Source organism: Glandiceps talaboti, chromosome 12 (genome assembly GCF_964340395.1).
Source record: "Glandiceps talaboti chromosome 12, keGlaTala1.1, whole genome shotgun sequence".
Taxonomy (NCBI): Eukaryota; Metazoa; Hemichordata; class Enteropneusta; family Spengelidae; genus Glandiceps; species Glandiceps talaboti.
Genome location: NC_135560.1, coordinates 18,406,969 through 18,433,911, shown reverse-complemented (window position 1 = coordinate 18,433,911; position 26,943 = coordinate 18,406,969). Strand labels below are relative to the sequence as shown.

Here is a 26,943-nt window from a genome sequence, read left to right as displayed (position 1 = left end):
TTTTTGAATGTTCAATTTGACCTTAAGACATTATGGAAACTTTAAGATATTACATGTAATCATTAGATGTACCTTTACTTTGACACAAACAAAAGTAATTTGTGTTCTTTTGCAGCTGCATCTAAAACTTCAGCACATTATGTGAAGTATCTACTTGCCAAGTTGTAATGTAACCTGAAATATTTTTCACATTTCTCTGCTACAGCAAGAAAAAGTATTTCAAGTTCTATACCCCCCAAAATAGTATTATATTGCATATCCCAAGAAGTGATAATGAGTCACATTTTTTACTACAAAAATTGATGAGTCATATTTTGTACCACAAGAAGCAATTATGTGTCATATTTAGTACCACAACAAATGGTGAGTCATAATTCATACTACAAGAAATGATATTTTCCTATTTTATAGCCACACCAGAAAGTATTGACCCTGCTGCATTACCGTTACCTCAGCCTGCCAAGGCATGGGTTTGGTTGGTAGATTTGGAACGTGCCTGTGCACTATTAGTAGGGCGATGTCTTGGCGGTATGTTACTTGGGATAACTTCTTCCTCAGAAGAACGAGACACACAATATTGGATGAGGTCACATTTACTTAGTAATGGTTTGGAGCCTGATTTACAAATATCACAGTTGGGTAAGTCAGTTTAGAAACATTTTTATGTCCTATTGACTTTGGTGAATTACTTTTACTACGATCTTGCCATGTGGCTATCAGAACAACAGCTTATCATGCACCAGTGGGAGACCTTTGAAACATACTTGGACAGGGTTGACAAGAGAAGACTCAGTTCTGATAATAAACACATTATATCACTTGTGTCACTGACAGGCATGCCAAGTATACTACAGTTACAATGTGTTTATTTATCAGAACTAAGTTTTTGGAAGACTTCGAAGTAGCACTCTCAAAGGTCATTTCAAAGACTGACTATTGGTAAATAGCTATCTAGATCATAGGCTACAGTGGTTGTACTTCAAGCAATACAAGAACTGGAGTTTCATCTGTATGCCTACTTACATTTCATGAACAAATTGTTACTATGTTATCCTATGCAACAACTTTATGTATATGTCTTCAATTGTATGTCATTCCTGCTTCTTGAATGTTCCATTATTCCTCAACAATATTTGAACTCAGTGAAATGAAGTTTAATGTTTTATACATAGCCATGTTGCATTTTTACATTGTTAACTAATAATAAGTTTGTCCAAGTGTAGTAAATGCTTCAACTGCTCCACAGTGTTGCTTTGTAAAATGACAGCATCAAACATGTTATCTTGTGCAGACAAACGCCTCAACTGTGTTACCGAAGCAATACTACCAAATGGAGATGAACAACAGTTCTTTGAACAGCAACAACAGCAGCAATCTACAGACAGCAGAACAAATATCTTGATGGATTTAATGTTGGGAATCAGTAGAGAACCAGCCCAGTCTATAATTCTAAGTATGCAAGAGTATGCCAAGCATCGAGGTAAGATACTTGTTGAGTGAATCCACCATACCAGAAGTGTAGTACACTTATTTTTGCTGCGGACGAGTGGGATGATGAATAGAACATTGATACCCAATAAATCTAGAGTTTGCGTAGCTTTTGTTTTTTAATAGAAGAATGGTTTCGTTGAATGAGACAGCCAGACTCAGGAAACCTACAGTATGTGTTTGGAGTGGTGTGTCTATTTGAATGAGACAGCCATACCCATAGAATCTATAGTATGTTTAATGGACCCATCTATGATTCTGTATCCTGTATATTGTTGACAGATTGGGATACCAGTGAAGAGATTGATGAGCCATTGTTAGATGCTGCCTCCAGATGTACACTAGCCTGCCTACTGAAACACTGCCATCTTGTGCCTACTACTTGCCTAGGACAAAGGTATGCATGTGTATGTCTATGTCACATTGGCCTAAGTACTTTGATGGATGTGATGGGATGGGATGGGATGGGGTGAGGTGAGATAAACAGGGATGGGAATCGAAGGGAAAGGAAGGGAGTGTATGTGTGCTTATACATGCAGGAGTGGTAGACAAACAGAGACCCATGTAGAGGACTAATTTGAGAGAAGAGGAAGACAACATATGTCACTGTTTATGATGTAAATTGTGAATTCTTTATTGATGTTATTTGTTGTTTGTTTTCAGCATCAGTAAAGTACTAGTGGAAGCCTATAGATGTGTCTACAAAGTCAGAAGGAAATTATTAGCTACTAAAGCCATGCCTAGAGTGAGTCCACAACCCAAACCAAGAAACAGAGTGGTCAGTGTTGCTTCTGAAGATATAGGAACTGAAGATAGTGAGAGTAGAGGTGATGTAGATGAAGATAGAGATAGAGAATCAGATGATAGAGAAGGTATGTCATTTAAAAGTGATTGGATCACTATCTATTTGTATGCCTACTTTACAAAGCACTTGCAATCATTTATATACCACTACATTGGAGACTTAGTCCTAGAGAATACAATCAAATCTAGTTTTTGTCATCACAAGACCACGACATAGTCTCGAAACTGTCTCTGTAATTATTCAAGGCATGAAATGTTACCAATGTTATCAAGTTTGTAACTTGTTTAGTTGTATGTATTCTAAGTTTTGTATTTGCACTGACCTTTTTACACATTTTGTTTTAATAGATACAAGTACACCAAGTACTCCACATGTTCATGTAGAGACAAAAGACAAAGAAGATGAAGATCATTTTACTGAATCCTGTAAATCTCTGATCAAACGCTGTGTTTTCCTTGTACTTGGTGTATGCAGTGCAGTACCTGGTGAAGAAGACCTATTAAATGCATCATCCCAAGGAATATCTGACAGGAACAGAGTGGAGGATTCAACAGAGTCAGGTACATTCAACTAAGCAATATCCTCTTACAAATAACGGCCACAAATGAAAATCAGAGATTTATAGTTTCAAATGAAAATTTCAACTCATCGAGTCGAACATTTGTTTTATTAAAGCAAATCCCAAAAATATTTCACTGACGTCTCATCAGCATTGTTTTTTAACTCTGTGAGTCAAATTTTTCATTTGATTCTCTTAACCCAGAGTCTCGACTCCATGAACATTCAGTCTCACAGATTTACAATTTTTCAAAAGTCTTGCAGAGGGAAATAGAATTCATTCTTTGAGACTCACTTTTTAATATCACAACTATGATACTAGTCTACTGTTTCCCTGAAAGAACTATTTTTTGGCTCAACACATTATAATGTAGTTGGAATCTGTCACATGTTTAGTAAATCTGACCCTTTGCTTTTGGATTTTTGTTGAATATTTTAGACAGAAACAGTAAATATGCAGAAAGAGCTGTTAGTCAACCAAGCTTTGGACAGGCATCCAGAACAGAGGATCATCGACTATCGGTAAGTTGTATTAATATCAATTATCAATGTAAGAATGGGTTATAAATGATCCATTGGATGTCGATTTTACCTTTCAAGGCTTATACAGTGATAATAACAAAAATTTTTTAAATTAAATTAAATTATATTAAATTTAAAGAGTAATTGTCTAATAACTAAACATGTTATTTGAAATTATTTACTTTTATGTATACATTTATGTTGAAGTGTAACTTCTTTGCATATGGGCCGGAGGCCTGGGAATGCAAATAAATATATGCCAACATTTGAACTTATTTTGCATCATCTAATTTATGATTGGTGTTTATTTGCCATGAAGGAGAGAGTGGTGCCAACATATAGTAGAAGTGAACACATAGACCAAGGTGATGGCCAGTCACAGGGATTGATGTCTTTGGAGATAGTAAAGGAAGCATGGAGAAGACTAAGATGGAGACGTGATAGAATGGGACTTCATGGAACAGCAGGTTACAATCTTGCAGAGTATCAGAACATTGCTCATCAAACCACAGGTTGGTATGCAGAGCCTAGTCATAACCATTCATAGCCAATGCTTTGTATTTATAGCTTTCAGTTTTAAGAAATAAAGATAAAAAATCTACCACATGGCCTCAAATGAAATTAGGATCATCAGACTTTGTAAATCACACTGTTAAATTCTAAAATTTCAAATCAAGCATTTCTTGAATAAGGACCAGTATTTAGGTTGTGAAGAAGGAGATAAAAATCTACCACGATAACCCCAGAAATTATTTATCTGGTCGGATCAAGAAGACTTCATTGATGTGTACATGCATTACAGCTAAAGGGGGTTTTCTCATATACCAGAACATGCAACAACCCCTTTTTACCCATGTATTAAGTTTAAAGGCCAGTGTGTGTGTGTGTGTGTGTGTGTGTGTGTGTGTGTGTGTGTGTGTGCGTGCGTGCGTGCGTGCGTGCGTGCGTGCGTGCGTGCGTGCGTGCGTGCGTGCGTGCGTGCGTGCGTGCGTGCGTGTGTGTGGTAAATCTTTTAAGTTTTGATGTGAAAAACAGTTCAGTGTCTGGCAGAGCTATAGACAAAGTTTGCTCTAAATGAGAGAATGATTCTATGTTAATACTATGGCTCCACTGATATGACAGAACGAATCCAAGACCATGGGATTTAAAACATTGATGTTTACGCTGTAGTGTTCCCTTCACAGCACACTTAATCAAAACACTCACAAATGAAATAGGAGACTTTGTGTGCGGTGAATTTATCAAAGCTGAACCTCACCATGGTTACCAAGACACAACTAATATGTGTACCGACCCTCATACAGTAATGGTTGCCATGGAGCTACAACAACATAGAGCTGAGGTTGGTATGCATTATTACTTTACAATATTGTCAATTCAAGCTGGTTTCAAGTGCAAAATGGAAAGCTATGGCATTCATGTGAAAAGTGTAACTTCTTAAGGCTAGGAACTTAATGGGGGGGGGGGGGGCTTTGAAATATCATTACAACAATTGACTTGTAAATGGCCAAGTATCCCATTTATCCCAACCCATCAGTGTTTCTTGGGTACAACTCAAAAATCAAATGAAAACTATAGAAAAATGCAGGATCCACTGTCTACCCAGAACTTGTCAAAATTGAAATTACTGAGCATGGTTCAGTGTATACTAGCTGATTTGATTTGTATTCCTATCAAATACTGGTATAACCCATAGGAGCCATTTTGCCTTCTAAATACAAAAACATTTCCCACTGTTTTTTGTTGTGATTGTAACAGACAAGACTGGCAGCTGTAAACCAGATTCTGTCACTGCTCAATGGTGGTGATGATGACAATACTGATAACAAGAAACCCAGTAGTAAATACGGAGTCCTGGTACCGCCATTCAGTTCCATCTCACTGCTTAGTTCTGTTCATCTACAATTCTTACTTGGATGTTTTGGACTTGGTATATTAGAACCTATTATGGAAGGACCCCACGTGGCACAACTATATCACTATCAGGTACAGTAGAACTCAGACTCTATAGCCTTTTAAAGTGACAATGTTGAATTCTCGGTACCTGAAATAGATTATTACTCCCTAGATGCATCATAAAAATAACCAACATTCAGTTTCTTGGTCGTCGCCATAACTTCTACCCCAGGCGCTTCATTTAGTATAGGTGCATATGAGGATAAGTCAACCTTCTTGTTCTATTTTGACCCTCAAACATGAGGTGACATGCTGTCGCAGGTACTGAGAATTTATGACCTATTTCAATCTATTTTATTGATACTGTATATTTTTCCAACAGTTTTCTTCATTCAGCCCGTGTCTACAAGATAAATCCTATGTTTTCTGTTCAAATGCATACAACTTGTGTGTGGTATAATGTGTGTTTGTTGCCACTTCTTCAGTCAATAAATATTTTTGATCTTTACAGGATGGTGCTAAAGCTGCCAGGTCTTCCACACAACAAGAAATTCAAGCAACAGTACATAAGATTTATGAACACTTGGTCAGCACATTGTCTGAAAAATCCCATGATAGCCGAGCTGGTAAAGGTAAGAGTCATTTGTTATTTGTTGAGGGACAGACGGAGAAACAATCTTCTGGAGTTCAAAGTATCTTATCTCTCCATTTCCTGGATCATATTGAGACTTTTGTAGCCAACTAATCTAAGATATGAGATTTGTCCTGAGCTTATAGATGCCTGTAGAATTATCTATATATTTACGTATGAAGTGTTATTTGGAGGTTGCTTTCCAATAGATTGATTTGTCTGTTTTTATCATTTCAGGTGCTAAACAAAGACTCTTACTGACTACAGTGTTTGCATTGAGTGTCAAATACCAACCAGTGGATATTTCGCTAGCGGTGTCCAGTGGAATGTTACCACTGCTGTCCAGACTATGTGGTCACCAGGCTGCCATCAGACCGTTACTACCCTGGATGTCCAGAGGTTCATCGCAGGTGAACACTATTCTACAAGTTGCTAGTATGAGATTACTTCAAATATTAGCTGTCACTACTGGGTAAGTCTTTAGTCAGATTTCTCAAGTGTGTGCTTGTATGTATGTACGTATGTATGTATATCTGTGTTTAAAAATGGATGTCTATATCACTATGCTGGTTGGTCTGTCTATTTTGTGTATGTGTGTCTATGAATGAATGAATACATGAATGTATGCACTTGTATGTATGTATGTATGTATGTATGTATGTATGTATGTATGTATGTATGTATGTATGTATGTATGTATGTGTATGTGTATGTGTGTGTGTGCGTGTGTACGTGTGCGCGCACTTGTATGTATGTATGTATGTAATAATGTATGTATGTATGTATGTATGTATATATGTATATATATGTGTGTGTGTGTGTGTGTGTGTGTGTGTGTGTGTGTGTGTGTGTGTGTGTATGTTTAGTATTTGTGCATCTGTCTCTCTATTTCTGAGTGTGTATGTATGTTTGTGGCCAAGTGTTTATGTATTTTGTTTTATATTCCACGTAATGGTAAGTATTGAACATTATTTCAGTATTAGGCATACCACAGTCCCGGTTAGCCTTTGATTCTTGAAAAACTTTTACAAATTAAAATTAGGACCATGAGAGGATAAATTGGTTGTAATATCTTTGTTTTGTGCTATCACTAGAACATATGCTGATAAACTGAGCTGCAATGTTGTACAGGCAGTGGTTGATGTGCTATGTAACCAGCTAAACAACCTGCTAGAAGTATCAAGTGGATACAGCTATCAAGCAAATACTAACCTCTTCAGATCGGGAGAGAATGGACAGTCAGAAGGCAAAGATGACAACAAAACTGATCAAGAGAATCCAGAACATGATACCAAAAATGAGGATGTAATAAAAAGTAAGTTTATTACATGGGCATGCCATTCGTAAGATTGAGTATATAAGTCTCTGAACTGCTAACATCCTGATTTACACACTAGATATGTTGTCAATTTATATAAGTGTAAATAATGTCTGTAGGAAATGAACACATAAACAACACATAAAACATTCAAAGATGCAAAGTTGTAGCAGTCCCTAAAAAGTTCATGACATTTTGAATTAATACTTATAACAAGACAGAGTTTGAATTAAACATGAGCACACAAGCAAACAGCTACTCAATGTAAAAAATCATTGAAAGACGTTCATTGAGGTACTATTTTCTTACTCATAGAAGGTTTAATTCTATGTTTGAAGTGTTATTAGTTGTCTCATACAGGCTAGAAATATTTCACAAATAGTACCATTTTTTTTAATTTTTTAATTTCTCCTCGGTCTAACTAGGTAGGAATGTAAGACCAATCAGTGAACACTCTAGGAAGTTGGCAGAAACCTCACTAGGTGATTTTCTAGTTTTCCTGAGACGTGTAGCATCATCCAGAATTGTACAAGAAAAGATGGCATCCAAAAAATGGACCTGTCTCTTATTATCTATTGCTGGTCACAAAGTATCTACAGGTATGACATTTTTGTTGTTATTTATTTGTCTCTGTCATCGCCACTAAAACAATGATGTGATATAATTCCATTGATAAGATTCTACTAATGTGAGAATCTGGGATTGAAATCCTGGCCTTTAAGTCAAACTGTTGCTGTACTGGACCTAAAATTAAATGAAGTTTCATTTCTTTGTCGCAATCTACAGTGATACCTGTTGTGCAGAATATCAGAACTAGGCTTCTTGCAGTCCATTTGTTAGAGGCTGTGTTACCAGCATGTGATATTGGAACACACTGTGACCAGATCCAATGTGTAGTTGAGATCCTCTTTGATAGCATAGCTGAGAGTGCATGGTGTACACCACACGTTGTACCTGACCAAACTACAGCCATCAAAGAAAAACAACAGGTGAAAACACAAGGACAGGTAACTCCTGATGATGATGATGACAAACTAGCCATGCAGGAAGCGACCTTTGACCCAGAGAGAAGTGTATGTTGTAGTGTGGAAGGTGGAAATACATTGGTCCATGGATCTGGTGGGAGAGGGTATGGATTGGGATCAACTGGTATAACATCAGGGTGTTACCAATGGAAGGTAAGTATCAGGCTTTTGAAAGTTCTCCCATAGTATTGTCATGATGCCCTCTCAGTTTCAACATAAAAAGGATGTTGCTGTCAATGGGCTACAGGAATTCCATGTTTATCCATCCATCCATGGACAGTCATATCTCAGACACCAACAATTTAATTCAACCAAACCTGACACAAAAGTCAGGCAATATAGTGTACATGTGCATGTTACTTGACTTTGCAACCTTGACCTTAATGGGAAAATGGTGGCCATATTTGCCATAGAAATGTCACATTTTGTCACTTATTGCCAAAAGTTTAATAGAAACAGATGCCAAGTGTCTACCCACATTATCAGTGGTGAGCTTTCACGGTTTACAAATGTTTTCATGGATAATTTAACATGTGTTATTGTTTGCAGGCTATGATAAATGTATTTCTAACCTTTCATACATGATGTGTACTAACTATGACATTTCATTCACAGTTTTATGTAGTGAAAGAAAACAAGGGAAATGAAGGAACATGTGTAGGTGTGTCCAAGTATCCTGTGAGAGACTTCAGTCACCGTACTACTTCAGATATGTGGTTATACAGGGCATACAGTGGTAACCTTTATCACAATGGTGAACATTCACTAACCCTACCAGGATTCACTCAAGGGGACTATGTTACCTGTGTCCTTGACATGGAAGCAAGAACAATATCATTTGGCAAAAATGGAGATGTAAGTTATACCAGTAGAATTTCTTATTCTAATGTTTTGTGTAAGTTGGCTGAAAAGAGTTACATAATATGTAAGTTTTATCGATAAAGCTTTTGCTCATAGGTCAGATTTGATGACACTTTCTCGATACAGGAATATCAGGTTTGAATTCTGCCAATAGGAAAGTAATGATTAAGTATACTTCAGTTAGTAGAATATATAACATTATACTAGTAATATGCTGCCGACACCCCACCCCCCCCCCCCCCCAAAAAAAAAAAAAAGAAAGAAAAAGAAACAGAAAAGATAAACTCAGCTTTTGCCCCATTAATAGTATCCTATGGACATTTTTACAGGAACCTAGACTAGCCTTTGAAGATGTGGATGTGACAGAGTTATACCCAGTTGTTATGTTTTACAGCAGTAATCCTGGAGAGAAGGTAAGAATTATAAAGAACCCCCTTTGTCACCGTCATAATCATACTATTAGCAGACATGTGGGATCAAAGAGAAGAGTTATTCTGAAATGCCTGCCTTTGAAAAACTTGTTTGGACCATGTACATTCTATTTTACGTTACTACTCTACTGGCCACTAGGGGCACAATGGACAATTGGTTTTGACCAAAAGTGGGTCAACATGCAATGTAATACTTTAACATATCTTGTAAATCATCCTTTCCCAACATTATCATGACAAAATCTTGATACCATTCTTGGTTAAATCAAATACTTCTGCTCCTTCTGTATTTGTAGATTGTTGAAGTTTCAGAAACTCATGAAGTTTGTTTACACACACACACACACACACACACACACACACACACACACACACACACACACACACACACACACACACACACACACACATTCATTGACTGCTTTCTTGTAGTTGTACTGCCATGAGTTTGGTGTACATGATGAAAAGTTTAACCCTTATTTTACCAAACCTTGGGTGCCTTCTCATGATGCTTCATGATGTGAAAAATTCAACAAAATATAACCTGAGACAACGTTGTGTGTTTTTATTAATTTATTAGGTAAAGATCTGTGACATGCAAGTGAGAGGTGCACCCAGAGACCTGCTACCAGGTGATCCGTTATGTGCACCAATGCCAGCTGTTATTGCAGAAGCCAATGTAGCACTGATCAGAGCCCTTCACAGAGAGAGCAACTGGACAGCACCAATCAACAACTCAATACTGGATAGATTTGCATCAATTAGCAAACTGAAGTCACTTATTCATGGCAAAGTAGAAAGAAATGAAAAAACAGACAAAGTCAGCGAGAAGAAAACTGAAGATGAGAAGAGAGTTGATGAAGATAGCGAGAAGAAAGAGGATAGTGATGAGTCAGGTAAACTGGAAGAAGATAAACCAGATCAAATTTTATCAACTGATGATGGAAACGAAAAGGACAACAGCGTACAAGGAGAAAATGAAAAAGAGAAAGATAGTACAAAGAAAGATAAGAAAGGAAGCGATGAAGAAACTTTTGCCTCTCTATGTCAGCATATTTGGTCTGCCCTTGCTGTTGTTGGAGGTGTAGACAGAGGACTTCGTCTTGGTGGTCGATGCATCCACAGACAAACATCAAGAGAAGCCACTTTATTGGGTGTTCTCAAAGAAGGAGGCACCTCTGCTAAAGTGCAGTGGGAAGATGTAGAAGCCACCATCAGGTAGGAAATGAAATGCTTTTGTTTTTATGAGTATGAGTAAAAGCTAACTTCACCAAATCCTGGTAATATTGTTAGACTAGTAGTGTATTGACTCACTCTGCTTAAATCTCTAAAGTTTTCATTTGGTAAACTCAAGAAAAACATTTATGAGACTTAAGCGTACCTCTTGTATGTTTCCATGTACAAGTTTCTTTACTAGTCAGCTTAGAACCAGACTCGTAGTCTTGTCTGATTATCAAACTTAAGTATTTCCTTCAAGACCTGATGTCAACTATATTTGGTGAGTTGGAATTGTTGTTAGATTGATCCTAGTTCATTTAATAAACTTGAAAAGTTGAGTTGAGAGAATATATATCAAGGAATGTAGACTTCATAACTTGCCTAATCTTGTTTATCATCATATCTAACATTTGCAGTGATACAGCAATTTCTAACTTAGATGCCATTGAGCCGCCAAGATTTGATGCCTCAAAACTTTATGGACTTTCAGCGATACATTTGACAGAGCTGATGAGTCTGACTGCCATAGAGGAAAACAATGCTGCAGCTGAACACAAATTAGCATCCAGCATGAAAGCCAAGACTGAGAGATCAGTTCAATCAGAAAAGACACAAGGTACTCTGGAACAGTCTCTGGATGCTGAAATTGCTAGTGCCATGAATGCTGATAGTAGTAATGATAGCTCTGGAGATTCAACTCCTAAAGAGGAGGCTGATATTGCAGAAAGAGTTGTGTCAACCACTGAAGGGCCAGAGTCCCTAGACTATGCAGTGTCTTCAGCTATTACTGTGATTTCTGATGGTAATGGAACTGTACGCAGACAACCTGCTCAGATTACTTCTTCCGATTCCAGTTTATCGGATTCTTCGCCAATGAATGACTCTAAATCAATGCAAGATACAGGCACTCAACCTGGTGAGACCATTGCAGCAAGTATAACCACACAGCTGGTGAATGAAGTATTTCAGACTCTGTCGTCAGATATGCAGGAGAGTTTGTCAAAATCAGGAAGCATCAGCTCACAGAGTGAAGAACAAAGGAGAAGTATTGGTGTTAGCACGCACTCATTGTCAAGTTCAGCACAAACTCCAGCATCACAAACTGATTCCTCTGAACATCAGTTTATGTCGTCCAGTGAAGGAGAACTTCCTAGGTATAGAGAAACTGAAATGAGAGCGTTGCAAATGGCTCATTTACAAATTGGGGCTTTGAAGAGTCTGAGTGTGATTTTGGGTAGTAGTAGATACGCTGAAATGTTATTAGTACCTAAAACTGACTTGGATGATAGTAAGGATGTCTCTGAAGACAACAAAGAAAATGATGGGAGTGGCAAGAAAGATGAGGAGAAAGATACGGACGTAAGAGATGTGATGAGAAGTGTCATGAAACAGATGGTGAAAAGAGCTGTTATGCCTTCACCTATCAAAAGAAATGTCTCATTGATAGAATTGGAAAGAGCACACTCAGTTCTACTAAAGATGGCAGTAATTGGCAAATATACAGAAACTTTGGAAGGAACAGCAAAATTTAGTAAGTCAGATTTGATTTTGTATTAGCTCATCACAGAAACAACCTATTTTTTGTCAATTTTTTTTTTTTTTTTTTTTTTTTTTTTGTATCAGCATAGTTGCCAGCTTCAGAATTATCAGTAGTTTGAGTCTTACTGTTGCTGTTTGTTTCTCAGTGGCTAAAGTTCTTGAGCACAATTTTAACTACTGCTCTGTCTCAGACAACCATGCTGCATATTAAATAGGGACCTGGTAGGACAGAATTTGCTGTATGAAGGATTTAATCTTACATGAACAAATACACAAACTTTAGAAGACATAATCATCTTCCTTAGTTTTCAGCAACCATTTTACTTTTGCTTTAGAGATTTGCACAATGTGAAAGATAGCACTGATATGTGTACTTGTGATGTGTCTCATTTTTTATACCAATCTTGTTAAATGTCAACAGATGACCAGGTCAAGGAGAAGAGTAAAGAGACCAAGAAGACAGCAGAAACACCACTGAAATCTCTATCCTCAACTGTCCAGGATACATTTGCTACAGCTCTAAATAGTTCTCTGGATGGCCCTATTGTCAGAGCTTTCCAAAGACAGCGTAGTAGTTTGAGACCCAATGCTCCACCTTGCCTTGTTATCCCTCCACAAGCAACATGTACATCGGATACTCCTCCAACTCTGTCACCATCTCTGTCACCACCTCTGACACCCAGCCCAAGACGACAGAGTGAAACGGAACTGAGGGATACAAGTGAATCAGCTGGTAAGGGTATATCCTACATCAAGAAACAAATTAAAATACTTGATAAATGTTTTGATTTATTGTTGATCACTGAAAGTGTCTCCAATACCTACCCATATTGATAATACACTATGTGCCAGTTATCACTACTGATGTTTATATGCTCATTTAATAGGAACTCACTTGGTTGTTTGCACCATATTTTGTTGACTGCGTTATGTACGGTAGTCAGTTGATTTTAGTCCTCATTTTTCCTCACTATACATGAGCAATCTCCCATAACCTTTCTTTTGAAACTGACTGCAAGTTAGTTAAACTGAAATATAATACAATAATATTATACTCTCCAAAAAGACTGAGTTTGCAAGTCAATATAAACCAGTGTAGTTTCATGTACGATTTAGAACAAACATGTAGCAGTGGACTTGCATTCCTCACATTGAGTTGTCTTTTTTGTAATACTTTATTTACTTGTTGATAACAGTACCTACAACTACAACATCAAATTCAGCACCACCTTCAAGACCACCTACAAGTCAAAGAAGATCACCATCACCACCTCCACCTCCAATTGCAACACCACTCTTAGAAATGGGATTTTCTCTCAGACACATTAAGACAGCAATGACTGCAACAGGTAAGTTTTCATATTAATAGTTTCACTCTGATAAATTTTCAGTTTCAAGAAGAAGTCTTATTCAGATTGTTTTCAAACTACACTGATTAGAGAACCTCTTCTCAAACATCTCTAAACAGCTGAAACTAGGATTAGTTGCAGTGTTCCAGGAATTTATGTATTCAGTATTGTATAGATATGAATTGGTAGCTGATAGTATGACACAGCATGTCATATCTTATAGAGTACATTCAAACTTGAATATTCTTCGTACCCTGTGCAAAGTGTAAACTCCAATGTCTTCTCCATGGATCACATGATTTTGTTCAAAGTCAAACTTTACTTTAAGGGTAATGGCAGGGAGAAAGGCATGTCAAATGTTCACCTCCTTGTTCAAATTGACTGGAGATGAACAAATGTGTTGGATATGTGGATGATTTACTAAGTTTGTTCATTGCAGGTACTAGAGGTGAGGTAGATGCAAGGAGAATCAATGTGTTAGCTACTTGGATGATTGAGCATCCATGTACTGAGGAGGAAGAAGATGAGGAACCCTTGCCAACACCAAGGAATGAAGGTGAAGCAAACCGACCTCAGTCTACTGGTACTGGCCAAGCACAGGCACCTATGGCAATTAGTGAAAGCTCAGCTATAGAACCAATGGAAAGAATGTAAGTACCTGTCCACTCAACTCCATATATCGCATTACAAAATTGTGCTGTATCCAGCTCATATTATCTGCTAGCCTCTGTGTGTGTCTATCTGCCTATATATATATATATATATATATATATATATATATATATATATATATATATATATATATATATATATATATATATATATATATATATATATATATATATATATATATATATATATATATATATATATATATATATATATATATATATATATATATATATATATAACTCGGTGAGTATCAATCTGCTATAAGACAGTGCTCTATACCGCAGTGGCAGAGCGTAATAGTTTTGGTAGTACTGGAACTCTTTCTTGGGTGTAACTCGGAGTTTCACGCATATTGCGATCATCAGACACCTGTCTGATGTCTGGTGTCTGATGATCGCAATATGCGTGAAACTCCGAGTTACACCCAAGAAAGAGTTCCAGTACTACCAAAACTATATATATATATATATATATATATATATATATATATATATATATATATATATATATATATATATATATATATATATATATATATATATATATATATATATATATATATATATATATATATATATATATATATATATATATATATATATATATATATATATATATATATATATATATATATATCTCTGTCTGTCTGTCTAGTCTGTCTAACTCTGTCTGTCTGTCTGTCTGTGTCTCTATAATTTTGTCTGTGTGAGTGTATGTCTTTGTCTGTGTAGTATGTGTATGTCTGTGTGTATATTACAAACACAATAGAATTCATGCTTTCAATGATTGATTAATAATTGATATTTTTGCATGTTACTTTTAGGGAATTATCTGAAAGGGAACTTATTGATGGCGAGTTAGCACATTTAGGTAGAAATGAACGTCCACCAACAAGGCAAGGAGGTTTACATCAGAGGTATAGAGCCATGGCAGATTTAACATCACTCATGCCACACAGAGGTGGGTATTGTGTACAATTTGGAGTTTTATAGTACAATAATGGGTAATTATCAATAAACTCTACTTGATAGGTGACAAACATAATCATGGTGATTGAAACAATTGTAGCCAGTGTAATTAAAGAATTCCTAGTACATTGTACAGCAGTTGTAGTTAAAGAATTCCTACATCAGTTGCAGTCAAGGGTTTCAATCCATTTGCATTAGTGCTCAATTATCAGCAGAATATTAGATAGGATAACCCTAAGACTTTTGTTCTGGACCAACTTCTTTTGATAACTCTGCCAGACAAGTGTTTTCAACCCTTATCTGAGTAAGACCTTTAAAGAAGTGTTGCAGCCATTTCAGTCAAAGAAATACCGCGGCCATTGCAGTCAAAGCTAAGTGATAGTCATTGCCAAAGCGTGGTATCAGGTGTTGCAGTCAAATAATGGCTTAAACTATTGCAGTCAATGTGCATAAGCTGTAATTCTAGACTCATCATTTTGTTTTCTCTCTTTATTACATAGTTGGTCGTGATTCTAGAGAGAATGCAGAAAGAGCTCATGTCAGAGGTGAAGGGAATGCTCTGTATGATCCTTTATATCTGGAAGATTTCCATGAAGATATGGAGATTGATGATGATCCCATGGAAGATCTTTTCAACACTGACTTTGCATCTGAGAGAGAGTTGTTGGGATTGTGGTACCCTGAGGTAAGTTACAGTGGTCTGTTACCCATTACACATTAGGTCTATATTAAGTTCACCTCTTGCTGATAAATATTGATTAGTAATTTGCTAGTAGACAAGTTTTATGTTTGTATTGTGATTGTGTATATCTATCAACTTCTGTATAAACAATTTTCAAAGAAATCGGAACTGTAAATCTAATCTGACATATGTCTTTCAAGACCTGACCCCTTTCTTCAGAACAAACCAGCAGATGAGATTCTATAACATTTGACCAAATATAGTATTTCTAATTACAGAATAATTACAATTTTTGCAACTGGGGTTGCTGTTGTTTTGAATGGCAACAGTTTCATGTCCTAACCTGGGCATTCCTTCAAGACGATTAATGATCTTGTAACAGTTGATTGATGATATGTGAGAGAGTTGAATTGTCATGTGGTAGAGAAAATCGTTAAGGATTTTCTCCAATAACAGTCTAGTTGGATAGATTATTCTATTATTTACATCCTACCCAGATGATTTAGAACATTCATGAAATTGAATATATTTCTATGTTGAAAGTTTGGTCACTATGTAAACAGTACTTATTATTACATGGTGTAACTTTTATTACAGCTATCCAGAGATTTAGATTCTGAAGGAGAAACCAACGTAGTCTGTGAACTCTGTGGAGTAACTACCAACCAATTTAACAAACACATGCGATCCAACCACCCAGGTTGTGGTGGTAGTTGTGGACAGAGAGGTTACCGTAGCAATGGTTGCTATGTGGATGGTTGGTTTGGTGGTGCCTGTGGAAGTGGCAACCCCTATTATCTGATGTGTCATGATTGCAGGGAAAAATACCTAGGTAAATCTACACAGAAGAAAGTTGCCTTTGACTTCAGTAATTCTCCAGATGGAGGTATTGATGGTAAGTATATGCTAGGATAAAGGTCAAGGTCAAGTTGTTGCAGATGTTCAAAAATTTCAGTGATGATATATACAATCTTACAATCAATACATTCTATCCACTAGAACAACAACTGCCAGTAGGCCGATTTTCAGTGTAAAAATAAAATGGATGTCAACTCAAGTGCTCCCTCAGAGAACACAATATTTTTTGGGTATGGGTCAAACTGATGATTAGAAAAAGTTTCTTCTCATGAATCACCACATATAGAGGAACACCAAATTTGTTATGCATCACAGGAAACTGCTGAGTGTCAGTGGCACGTCAAATTTGCTTCAGAGGGCATACGGCTATACTTAAGCTATGTAGCCATGCATGAATTATAGCATTATAAACTGACTAATGAAAAGTTTGACTCATGGAATCAAAAAAATAACTTTTGACTGTGAGTAGAAATTTTCATATCAAAGTAACTATGAACCCAGATTCCATGAACATACATTCTCACAATACAAACTTGTTTTTTGATCAAATCTATTTGTAAGGTTCAAAGATATATCAATCATTGACAACGGTTTGTGCTACACCAGGCAATCACATACCTAGCTTGGGCGATATGGAAAACAGTCTCCAGCTTCTTTACAAATCAGCTGTGAAATTTCATACCATATTCATGTTCTTTGTTTTATGTATAGATGATCTAGAGATTGATGCCCTTGAATCTGAATTGAAATTGACTGGGATGGAAAGTTTTGAACTAATAATGACAAAACTAGGGTTGTCAGAAAGGAAAATGATTCCAAGTCCTGTCCAGTTCAAAGAAACCGATCCACTAGGTGCTAACAGTACTGTTGTGAGAGCTATTGGAGATAAAAATGACATGCCTGTATCAGTTGGTAAGTTTGATAATAAACTTTGCATCTGTAGGTACACAAAGAATGGCCAAGTGTTATGTCTTTGAACAAAAAATACAGCATTTATAGCCAGTTTGTTCATTCTGTCACAACAAGTACACCTATGTTATTAGTTCTGTGGTAAGTCATATTCAAAATTGCCCATTATTTTTCCTGATTTTTCATACACTTACACAGATATAAATACAATATGCACCCATGTTTATTTTCTGCAAGTAAATACTTCTGACCTAAGGGTTTTGTAACTTCTCATCTTTGACTTGTAGTGACAAGGCCCCTTAGCTTGCTCACACTTTCCTAGCCTAAATGAAGACAAATTTTGGAGTCACATCATGTAGCAAATGTATTTTGTGAACATCATATTCTTGGTCACCTATCAATCATGTGTGTTGTCTTTTTTATTATTATTTATAGTTGGAACCAGACAGAGAGAGTCATCCAGTTGCATGAGGATGAGTCTTGGAGAACAAGTTGCCTTGTTGACTAGTCGTCATGATAGAGCCCTGGCCTTACACAAGACCACAGCAGCAGCCCAAGTCTTGTTGGCCAGATCAATGGTGATGAGAGCACTATCTCTACTGTCTATAAGGTAAACAAAACAGTGATGTCTACAAGTTTTACTTTTTGATAGCATGACCTCTTTTAGGGCAACTGAACTGCTATAGGCATGATGTCTGTCTGTCTGTCTCTCTGTCTCTCTGTCTCTCTGTCTGTCTCTCTGTCTCTCTGTCTGTTTCTCTGTGTATTGATGTGTATGTGGAATTAACTTCAAGTTTAAAACTACTTAGCTGATTGCAGTGAAACTTTGTAAAGATATTATTTAGGGTGAGTAGCAATGGACAATGATTTTCACCCAGAAACATGCCAATGGTGTCACCATCTTTCCATCAGTAAATTTCGTTTTCTATGATTAAGCCATAGAGGGCAGTATATTTTAATTTTTTAGTCCGATTCAAGAAATATGTGAACCATAGCGATATATAGGGTCACAAATATCTTTATCATCAGTTGGTTATAGTGTAATTAGCAATCCAATGGGCACTGCCCATACAACAAACATGTTGTGGTGTACATGTATGTCTTCTATGAAGGCTTGTTTGATATTCACACTGTGTTGTCTTATCGAGCACAACTTTTTTTTATCTGTACAAATAGTGGATCTGCATGTAATTTGAGTGAAGGACTGGAATCTCTAGGGTTGGCAGATATCCGTCTTGTTGTTAGACTAATGTGTCTGGCTGCAGCTGGTAGAGCTGAGTTTTCTAGTCCTATCGATGGAGTACTGTCTACTTCAAATACTGATCTAAGTGGTACAAATAGTGGACGTAGTACATGTACAGCCAGTTTGTCTTATCTCAGTTCTGCTATTGGATCCTTAGCTGCTAATAGTCCACAAGCTTCTAGACTTCTCATCCAGTTATGTACTCAGGTAAATACTACTGATATTTATATTTTCACTGGACTCAGTCACTCCTTTCTCCCTTCACTCATCATTAACTCACTAAATAAGTCACCTACACTTACTAAACTCATTGACACTCACTCACTCACTATTGCATGACACTCATTCACTAACTCGCCACACATTCACTCACTAACTCACCACACTCACTCACTCACTCATTGATGCACTACCACACTCATTAAATACAACATTAATTCTCACTCACACTCTACCAAACTCGCCCATCCACACACCCATACAATTATTCACTCATACTTCAGTCATCCAGATACTGGAATGACAAAACATGAATAAATAAAACTTGGTTTCTTTCCTGATGTCCTTAAACCAAAATTACATAAAGAATACAACATCATAAAAGTCCACTTCTTTGTTTTACACAAATGCTTTATCACTAACACAATATGACCACAAAATCCTCAGTTTTGATTTATGTGAAAGTGAATCACCTATTCTAACTACATATGATTTATATACATTCTTATACTATTCAGGATTTAATGTTAGCTGCCTGTGGTATGAATTCATCAGTGACTGATACCAAGAAGCCTGTACAGAATAGAGAACCTGAAAGTACATGTGGATCAGATCAAAAAGCACTGTCATCTCCAAACTTTGCAGTCACCCAAGCCCTTGTATCTTTACTGGCAAATAGTGGAACTGGAGCATTTCCTCAAGTTAATCTACTATCCATGTATAGAGGTTTGTAACAAGGAGTTTTATCATTACGTACCCTTGTATTTACTTTATGTGTTGCTATGGTGATAATAACGCATGATACTACTAGCTAGATGGAATGCTGAATTGTGCATGTAATGTTCAATGTGTAGATAGTCTATTGATTGATAACTGCCAACTATTGGACAGATTTGATATTGCCTTGGTATAAATATCTGTCACAATTAGTATACATGTAATGCACATCTATAAGGTGGTGGAGGAGTCATGATGGGTTGAATGGTTCGAGTGGTCAGCTCAGAATCTGAGGGTTGCTGGTTTCAGCCTCACCACTGGCATTTGTTTCTTAATGGCTTAGGGTAAGATTGTGGCTCAGTCATCCCAGCTGTTCGAATGGGGACCTGTTAGGACAGAGAGTGCTTTGTGAAGGATTTCAGGCATTCACTTACAGAGGTTGCAATTGAGTGTATGCTCCCTAGGGAATTGCGTTTGTTATAAGGGACATTGTTTCCAATGTCAGCCTATTCCAGGGTTTATGAGCGCACAGCTCTATAATCATGACATTCATTGTGGGAGGTCCTTGTTTTTCTGATACTGGATTATTTATTAGGTAGGATAGAAACACATTGACAGATTGGGTTTTGATTTCTGTTACTTCAATAGTATATGGTACATTCCACCCACCTCAAGATCTCGTTGGACGGGTTGTTTTAACTAAGCAATGGTTGCCAAGCACATGTTATGTGTCATGTTTTCAGTACTGAGCACTCAGAAGCCATAGTGTAGCCTCGGGTAGAGTTAGTATTCGTCCAAAGTTAGATATTTGTGGTTATAGCTAGGTATTTGTGGTTATAGTTAGATATTTGTGGTCATATGGTATTAACAATAAGGTTTTCTATGCATGATTTTTCCTGTAACTGTGTGGTGATGGTTTGGTACTTATCTCCATCTACTAACAGAATTAAGCTGTCCTAGTCTTGGCCTAAGTGATGATACAGATCCCAGTACTTCTACACCAGGTCATGGAATCAATTACGGCCCTCTACATTTGGCTAATGCCCTGGCTGCATGTTGTCTGTCTGCTAAGCTGCCTTCAACACACCGAGAATGGGCATCACAGCAACTTGTGCGGATGTTAGCTGGTCAGGCAAGAGACAGTCTTAGTTCAACTGAAACTGGTGCTGATATCACCGGAGATCTACCAAAGTGTCCATCAGCCAAATTGGAAGCTCATCAGAATAGAGTGATGTCGTCAAAATGGTCACCAAAAAAGAATGTCATTGCAACAAGGTAGTCCAAATGTCATATGACTTCTTCTTTCCAATAGTTTAATCGGAGGGGAGGGGGGATGAAATAGGTTTATGAATCAGTGTATCACCACATTTCTGCAGGTCAGTTCTATTCAAATCTGGCACTTAGATGCAATTGGCAATTGTTGGAGGGGGGTGTTAGAAATCAGTTCAATGAGTCGGTGCATGGCCACATTTATGAAGGTCAGATCTATTCAAATCTGGCTCAAAAATGAGGTGCAGCACTACAGGGGATTAAAAATAGGTTCTATGAGTCAGTACATAGACATATTTCTGCAGGTCAGTTCTATTCAAATCTGGCACAAAGATGAGGTGCAGTAATGGAGGGGATTAAAATAGGTTCTATGAGTCAGTACATAGACATATTTCTGCAGGTCAGTTCTATTCAAATCTGGCACAAAGATGAGGTGCAGCAATGGAGGGGATTAAAATAGGTTCTATGAGTCAGTACGTAGACATATTTCTGCAGGTCAGTTCTATTTAAATCTGGCACAAAGATGTGGTGCAGTAATGGAGAAAAACAGCTACCATATACTTATTACATACACTGTGATTAATCATTAAGTTAACAATTATAAATCTGTTCTCTACTCAGTGGTTTTGATGGTACTGTAAGACTTTGGAGCCTAACAGCCAAAATGCAACCACTCCTTCAACAAACTTGTGTCTTTAATAAGAGTGAAGAGTATTATAGGTATTCACCTGATGACTATGATGGTCAGCTGTTAACAAATATATCATGGAATGCTACCGGTAAACTAATTGCTGGAAGTATGGATAATCTTGTCAACATATGGGCAGTATCTGGTAAGTATTCAATGCATATATTGATCAAGTTTTAATGACCAAACTGGGATAAAACTGTTTTTTTTTAGACTATTATGGTCTTTGTAAACAAATAGTCAGTCTGTGGTGTAAGTGCTGACCATAAGACATAGTAGTACAGACTGTTCTGTCAATGATGTGTAACATTATATTTATGTTGACAGGTGGACGTGGACATCTTGACACACAGCCACATCTGATAACAGCTCTGACATGGCCACAACACAGAGCACTGTTTGAAGGCAGAGCTGGAACAGCAATGGATTTACTACTCATTGGTAGAATTGATGGATCAGTTGCTATGATTGAAGTCATTGATAGTACTACATTTAATAGAGTAGAACTAGACCACTGCAGTAGAAAAGGAGGTAAGCTGCAATGCTTTATCCTTCATTACCACAGTCCACTATAATGCATCAGCTGAGATATCTACAACTGTAGACCTATGTACAGTCTACATATTGATAAATTCATTATTTGGTTAACCTGAAGGGACATTGACAACAGCTCGATGTTAAAATTTTGAATAATGTAGATTGACAAAAAATTGAGATTAATCTCAATAATCTTATGACTTTGTGAATAGTGATATTTTATGTTTAATATGACTCCAAAATCCAAAATCATTCATTCTCACACTATTAAATCTGTTTTAACATAATTATATTTTGTGTCTAGTATCTGTAACTCAGTTAGCATGGTATGATGAAGACCATCAGTTCGCTATAGGCTATGGTGATGGTATGGTACAGTTCTGTAGCAGACATCCATATGAACCTGGTCTACTCCAAACTAGTCATGCTCATGAGGTAAGTTTTATTTGTAAATTCTCACTGCTTTGATGGAAATACTGCACATTATTTCATACATAGCAGCAATAACTTGCATCAGTTTGTGTGTATACTGTTCATATTTGCACTGCATATCCCACAAACATTGAATCTTAGATGTAAACGTAATATTTATTGCTCTATTTCAGAATATAATATCCTATATGCATTGAATATATATTGAGATATAAGCATAGAGTAGCTTCTATGATATAACCTTTATGTATTGCACTATTTCAGAATGCAATATCCTATATGGAGTGGGATCCAACTGGTAACCTCTTAGCTACTTGTGCTGATGAGAAATTGGTCAAATTATGGATCAAAATGGGAGAGAATTGGTCACCAGCTTATTGTCTAGCCCATTCCTCACCTGCTGGTACTATGGATTGGTGTTTAGCACTTGGAAAAGGAGAACAACCATTGTTGCTACTGGCAACGTAAGTGAAAACGGAAATTATGTAATTTCATAACTAGCTACATGAGTGAAAACTGATTGTAAATATGCAACATAGTTACCAGTAGCACAAGATGAAACCTTGTTGTTCGTTGTCAGTTTGTCCTGAGGAAGCCAACACTTAATTATGTTACTGAAACATAGACATGAAAAAAACATGGTTGTGTACCAACAAACATTATTCTCAATATAACTGTGATTATTTTCTTCCAGTGGTTGTGAAAACGGAGTTGCATGTGTGTGGACGATACCGCAACCTGGTACTTCAGCTAAGCTACCAATTACATTGTATTCCTACAACCAATACAGTATTGAAAGTACTAATGTTGATGTAGAACATGCTAGAGATGAACCATTTTCACCACAGGTAACAAATTATGTGTTTTTGTTTTATAATGTTTACCACTACAGAGCTTAAAAATGTAGATTTCTGTAGTTGGACATTAATGAGTACAAAACGACTTGACTCTGACAAGTTTCACACCTCAACAGGCTTTTTTCAAAAAGTTGATATCTATAGTTACTAACAGTACAGAGCTTACAGGGTGTGGATTTCTTCAGCTATTGTTTGAATCGATTCTAGATTTGGAAATAAATTTCAAGCTGGAATATTGCAAGATTGGAATATCACATGGTTTTTTTTCATTATAATTATCTTTTAAATTGTGTATATATTATTTGTTCAATTACTGAGTTAATCAGACTGTCCATCTATTCATGAACTCATTTCTTCATTTGTCAATCTGGTGATTAATTTTGTTGTTCTCTGTTTATTTGTTAGTTATTGTTTCTTAATTTGCCACTTGCACATTGGTATTTCATCATTGAATGAATATCTTTACGACTACTGAATATAAACCCTAACTAGGTAGTTCTGTACTAACTGTATGTAATATTTTATTTTGACAGAAGTGTAGCCCAAGAGGAAACCGAAGGCGTGGAGTGTTTGAGAAAGATCAGGCCTGTAAATGTGTAATGACAGTAAAAGGCCATTTAACAAGGATAAGTTGTATAGCTCTCAATCCTAATGGTATGGTACTAGCCACTGGCTGTAGTCGAGGATTGGTTAACTTATGGTCACTTCAGGTAAAATACTTGTTACAATACCTTACCTCATGCTATAGGGTTAAAACGGAACAAGATGGTAGACTTATTTTCTCACATGCATCCACATATGAGTACATGTGGAGTACTGGGAATATGGTGTGATGTCATAGTATCGACCTAAAAAATGAGTAACTGTTACTTTTTCAAGGCACCTAGGTGGTAAAATTTTATTTCAGGTAATAATTGTTATAATGACATTTTGATGTTAGTTTTCTGACCTGATAATGTTTTGTATCATGTATAACACCACACAACAAACAGTATAGATACACATTGCTATGACATAGAATAATCAGGGTATTAATCTCATATTTGTTGTGCAAACGTGTTAAACTTGGCTTGTGTGTAGTATAAATCCTTTATGAACACTTTACACAATTTTTCTTACATTTCATGTATAGAATGGAGCTCTCTGTCAGACTGTGACTGGTAGTGGTCCCTTACAAGATATGAGTTGGGCTGGAGATTCTACCCTGGTAGCTTGCTTTGGTAGATCTAAAGATGTGACTGTACTGTACTATTCCAATGATTGGTATAGTAGGAATAAAGTACTGATAACATCTAGAGCTGCTTTGAAGTCTCAAGGCATCGTAGGATTACACCAAGCACCTTGTCTCAAAGCATTCTTGGAAAAACTGCCGGTAATTCTACAGGAACAATACACTCATGAAAAGGTAGGTGTAGTTATACACTCTAGCTGAAGGGAATGAAATACAAGACAAGTTAGCTTTTATATTATGGAAACCAATGGATACTGAAGAATTTCCTGTGAGTGGATAAATACATTGTGTGCTTTAAAATTTTGCTGTTATTGTTTGTTTGTTTGTTTGTTTGTTTGTTTGTTTGTTTGTTTGTTTGTTTGTTTCAGAAGGAGGTTCTTATTATATCATACTGATAAAAAGATGATCTGAAGTTTTATATTGTGATTAATTTTACAGATACATGTACTCTGTGGTGATCAGTTAGTACATAGTGCCTTTTTACAATGTCTGGCATCCCTAGCCCTTGGTCTCAATTTAGATGAAGTGTTATGTGTGACACCCCATGCACCTCACCATAGACCAGGTCCTAATGATATGATATCAGTACCAGAATGGGGTTGGTTAGCATCATTCTGTACAGCAGTCAAATCAGCTGATTCCCTGTTACATAGAACAACTTTGCCATCAACTTTCAAAGTACCCAATACTGAACCAGTCAATGAGGATGACCCTCTACAACCACATGATAACGCTGTCTGGACCCTGTCTGTTGATGAACAAATTATGGCATGGGCTACCCAAAAACCTGAGGTAAGAAAACCGTAAAATGCAGAAAGTGTTTGTACAAGCTGAATTTATAAGCTTCTGTACAAGACGAGTGGTTGACACAGTATACCTAGTAATTATAGAGAACTACAATTGAACTGATCTTGTACATGTATAACGTCAATGTTGATGTATGCTCAGCTTCAATGACATTGAAAATTGTTGTCTGGAACTATTAGCACAGTTGGGATGACAGGGATTTCATTGACATTTCAGTATATATATTATATATTACATTATGTTATTAAATAATTCAATATAGTATGCCTGAATACCAGGTTTGAGTTTTGCCGATTGTAAGTGATGCTTCAGTAAGTACAATACTACCAGGTACCTTGTCATGTGCAGGAGCAATCCCCCCCCCCCCCCCCAGTATAAACTCAGTTTATGGCCCTTCCAAAGACCACTTTGATTCAAATGTAGCTAGGTGTTCGCCATAGATATATGCAAATTAGGTAATGATAAAGTACATTTATAAACATGTGGTATTTCAATTAACTAAATTTGTTGTGCTTTACAGGACTGGCAGCTGGGTGGTAAATGTGATGTATATCTATGGGGTGGAGGTCGTCATGGGCAACTGGCAGAAACTGGTAGAGGTGTCTCTACATCAGTTTTAACATTATCTTTCAGCAATGCACAACAGGTAACCAATGACAGCAATTATAACATAATCATGTAGTATTTTCAAAGGTAACCAATGATTACAACTGTAACATAATCATTTAGTATTTCACAATATTAACTAATGATGATCAATTTCTTATTTTATGGCAGTGAAAAGTTTAAATTTCTAGATTACTGTTTAAAAAAAAGAGTAAAATATGGTATTGTAATTACTCTGGAAATTAAATTTTTGAATTTGCATGATATGTCTGATTGTTTCAGGTTGTCTGTGGTCAAAACTGTACTTTTGTAATACATCCTAATGGTACAGTGTCTGCCTGTGGGGAAGGTAGTTATGGTAGACTTGGTCAAGGCAATTCAGATGATTTACATACTCTTACAACCATATCAGCACTTCAAGGTAGGACAGAAAAAAAGATGTTATTTTAGAGTAAAAGCATTGTTTTCTATTTGCCCGCTACAACTACTATCATTTCTTTGTCCATCTCGTTCTATATATCTAATGCACACACACATATATATACACATGCATGAACCAACACACTCTTTACACTGAAATACTCGCAAGCATACACACAAGCCTACA

At 36.6% G+C, this 26,943-nt stretch overlaps 1 protein-coding gene across 1 annotated transcript in view; it reads left to right on the top strand.

The window, feature by feature from the left end:
- The window catches only part of LOC144443186 (putative E3 ubiquitin-protein ligase HERC1), a 50,996-nt gene that overhangs the window by 13,122 nt on the left and 10,931 nt on the right, over window positions 1–26,943 (top strand). The window contains exons 18-57 of the mRNA XM_078132571.1: window positions 412–639; window positions 1,292–1,480; window positions 1,771–1,885; window positions 2,152–2,360; window positions 2,641–2,853; window positions 3,291–3,373; window positions 3,693–3,885; window positions 4,558–4,715; window positions 5,132–5,359; window positions 5,781–5,901; window positions 6,138–6,372; window positions 6,995–7,219; window positions 7,648–7,817; window positions 8,005–8,396; window positions 8,859–9,098; window positions 9,434–9,517; window positions 10,116–10,753; window positions 11,170–12,288; window positions 12,508–12,514; window positions 12,731–13,017; window positions 13,487–13,641; window positions 14,081–14,291; window positions 15,137–15,273; window positions 15,782–15,966; window positions 16,561–16,858; window positions 17,533–17,733; window positions 18,166–18,340; window positions 18,907–19,180; window positions 19,711–19,918; window positions 20,854–21,184; window positions 21,800–22,011; window positions 22,194–22,397; window positions 22,708–22,838; window positions 23,100–23,299; window positions 23,530–23,683; window positions 24,226–24,402; window positions 24,825–25,097; window positions 25,362–25,715; window positions 26,251–26,376; window positions 26,619–26,757. Of these exons, the coding sequence (XP_077988697.1) occupies window positions 412–639; window positions 1,292–1,480; window positions 1,771–1,885; window positions 2,152–2,360; window positions 2,641–2,853; window positions 3,291–3,373; window positions 3,693–3,885; window positions 4,558–4,715; window positions 5,132–5,359; window positions 5,781–5,901; window positions 6,138–6,372; window positions 6,995–7,219; window positions 7,648–7,817; window positions 8,005–8,396; window positions 8,859–9,098; window positions 9,434–9,517; window positions 10,116–10,753; window positions 11,170–12,288; window positions 12,508–12,514; window positions 12,731–13,017; window positions 13,487–13,641; window positions 14,081–14,291; window positions 15,137–15,273; window positions 15,782–15,966; window positions 16,561–16,858; window positions 17,533–17,733; window positions 18,166–18,340; window positions 18,907–19,180; window positions 19,711–19,918; window positions 20,854–21,184; window positions 21,800–22,011; window positions 22,194–22,397; window positions 22,708–22,838; window positions 23,100–23,299; window positions 23,530–23,683; window positions 24,226–24,402; window positions 24,825–25,097; window positions 25,362–25,715; window positions 26,251–26,376; window positions 26,619–26,757 (9,279 nt within the window). The remainder of the gene's footprint in view (window positions 1–411; window positions 640–1,291; window positions 1,481–1,770; window positions 1,886–2,151; window positions 2,361–2,640; window positions 2,854–3,290; window positions 3,374–3,692; window positions 3,886–4,557; window positions 4,716–5,131; window positions 5,360–5,780; window positions 5,902–6,137; window positions 6,373–6,994; window positions 7,220–7,647; window positions 7,818–8,004; window positions 8,397–8,858; window positions 9,099–9,433; window positions 9,518–10,115; window positions 10,754–11,169; window positions 12,289–12,507; window positions 12,515–12,730; window positions 13,018–13,486; window positions 13,642–14,080; window positions 14,292–15,136; window positions 15,274–15,781; window positions 15,967–16,560; window positions 16,859–17,532; window positions 17,734–18,165; window positions 18,341–18,906; window positions 19,181–19,710; window positions 19,919–20,853; window positions 21,185–21,799; window positions 22,012–22,193; window positions 22,398–22,707; window positions 22,839–23,099; window positions 23,300–23,529; window positions 23,684–24,225; window positions 24,403–24,824; window positions 25,098–25,361; window positions 25,716–26,250; window positions 26,377–26,618; window positions 26,758–26,943) is intronic.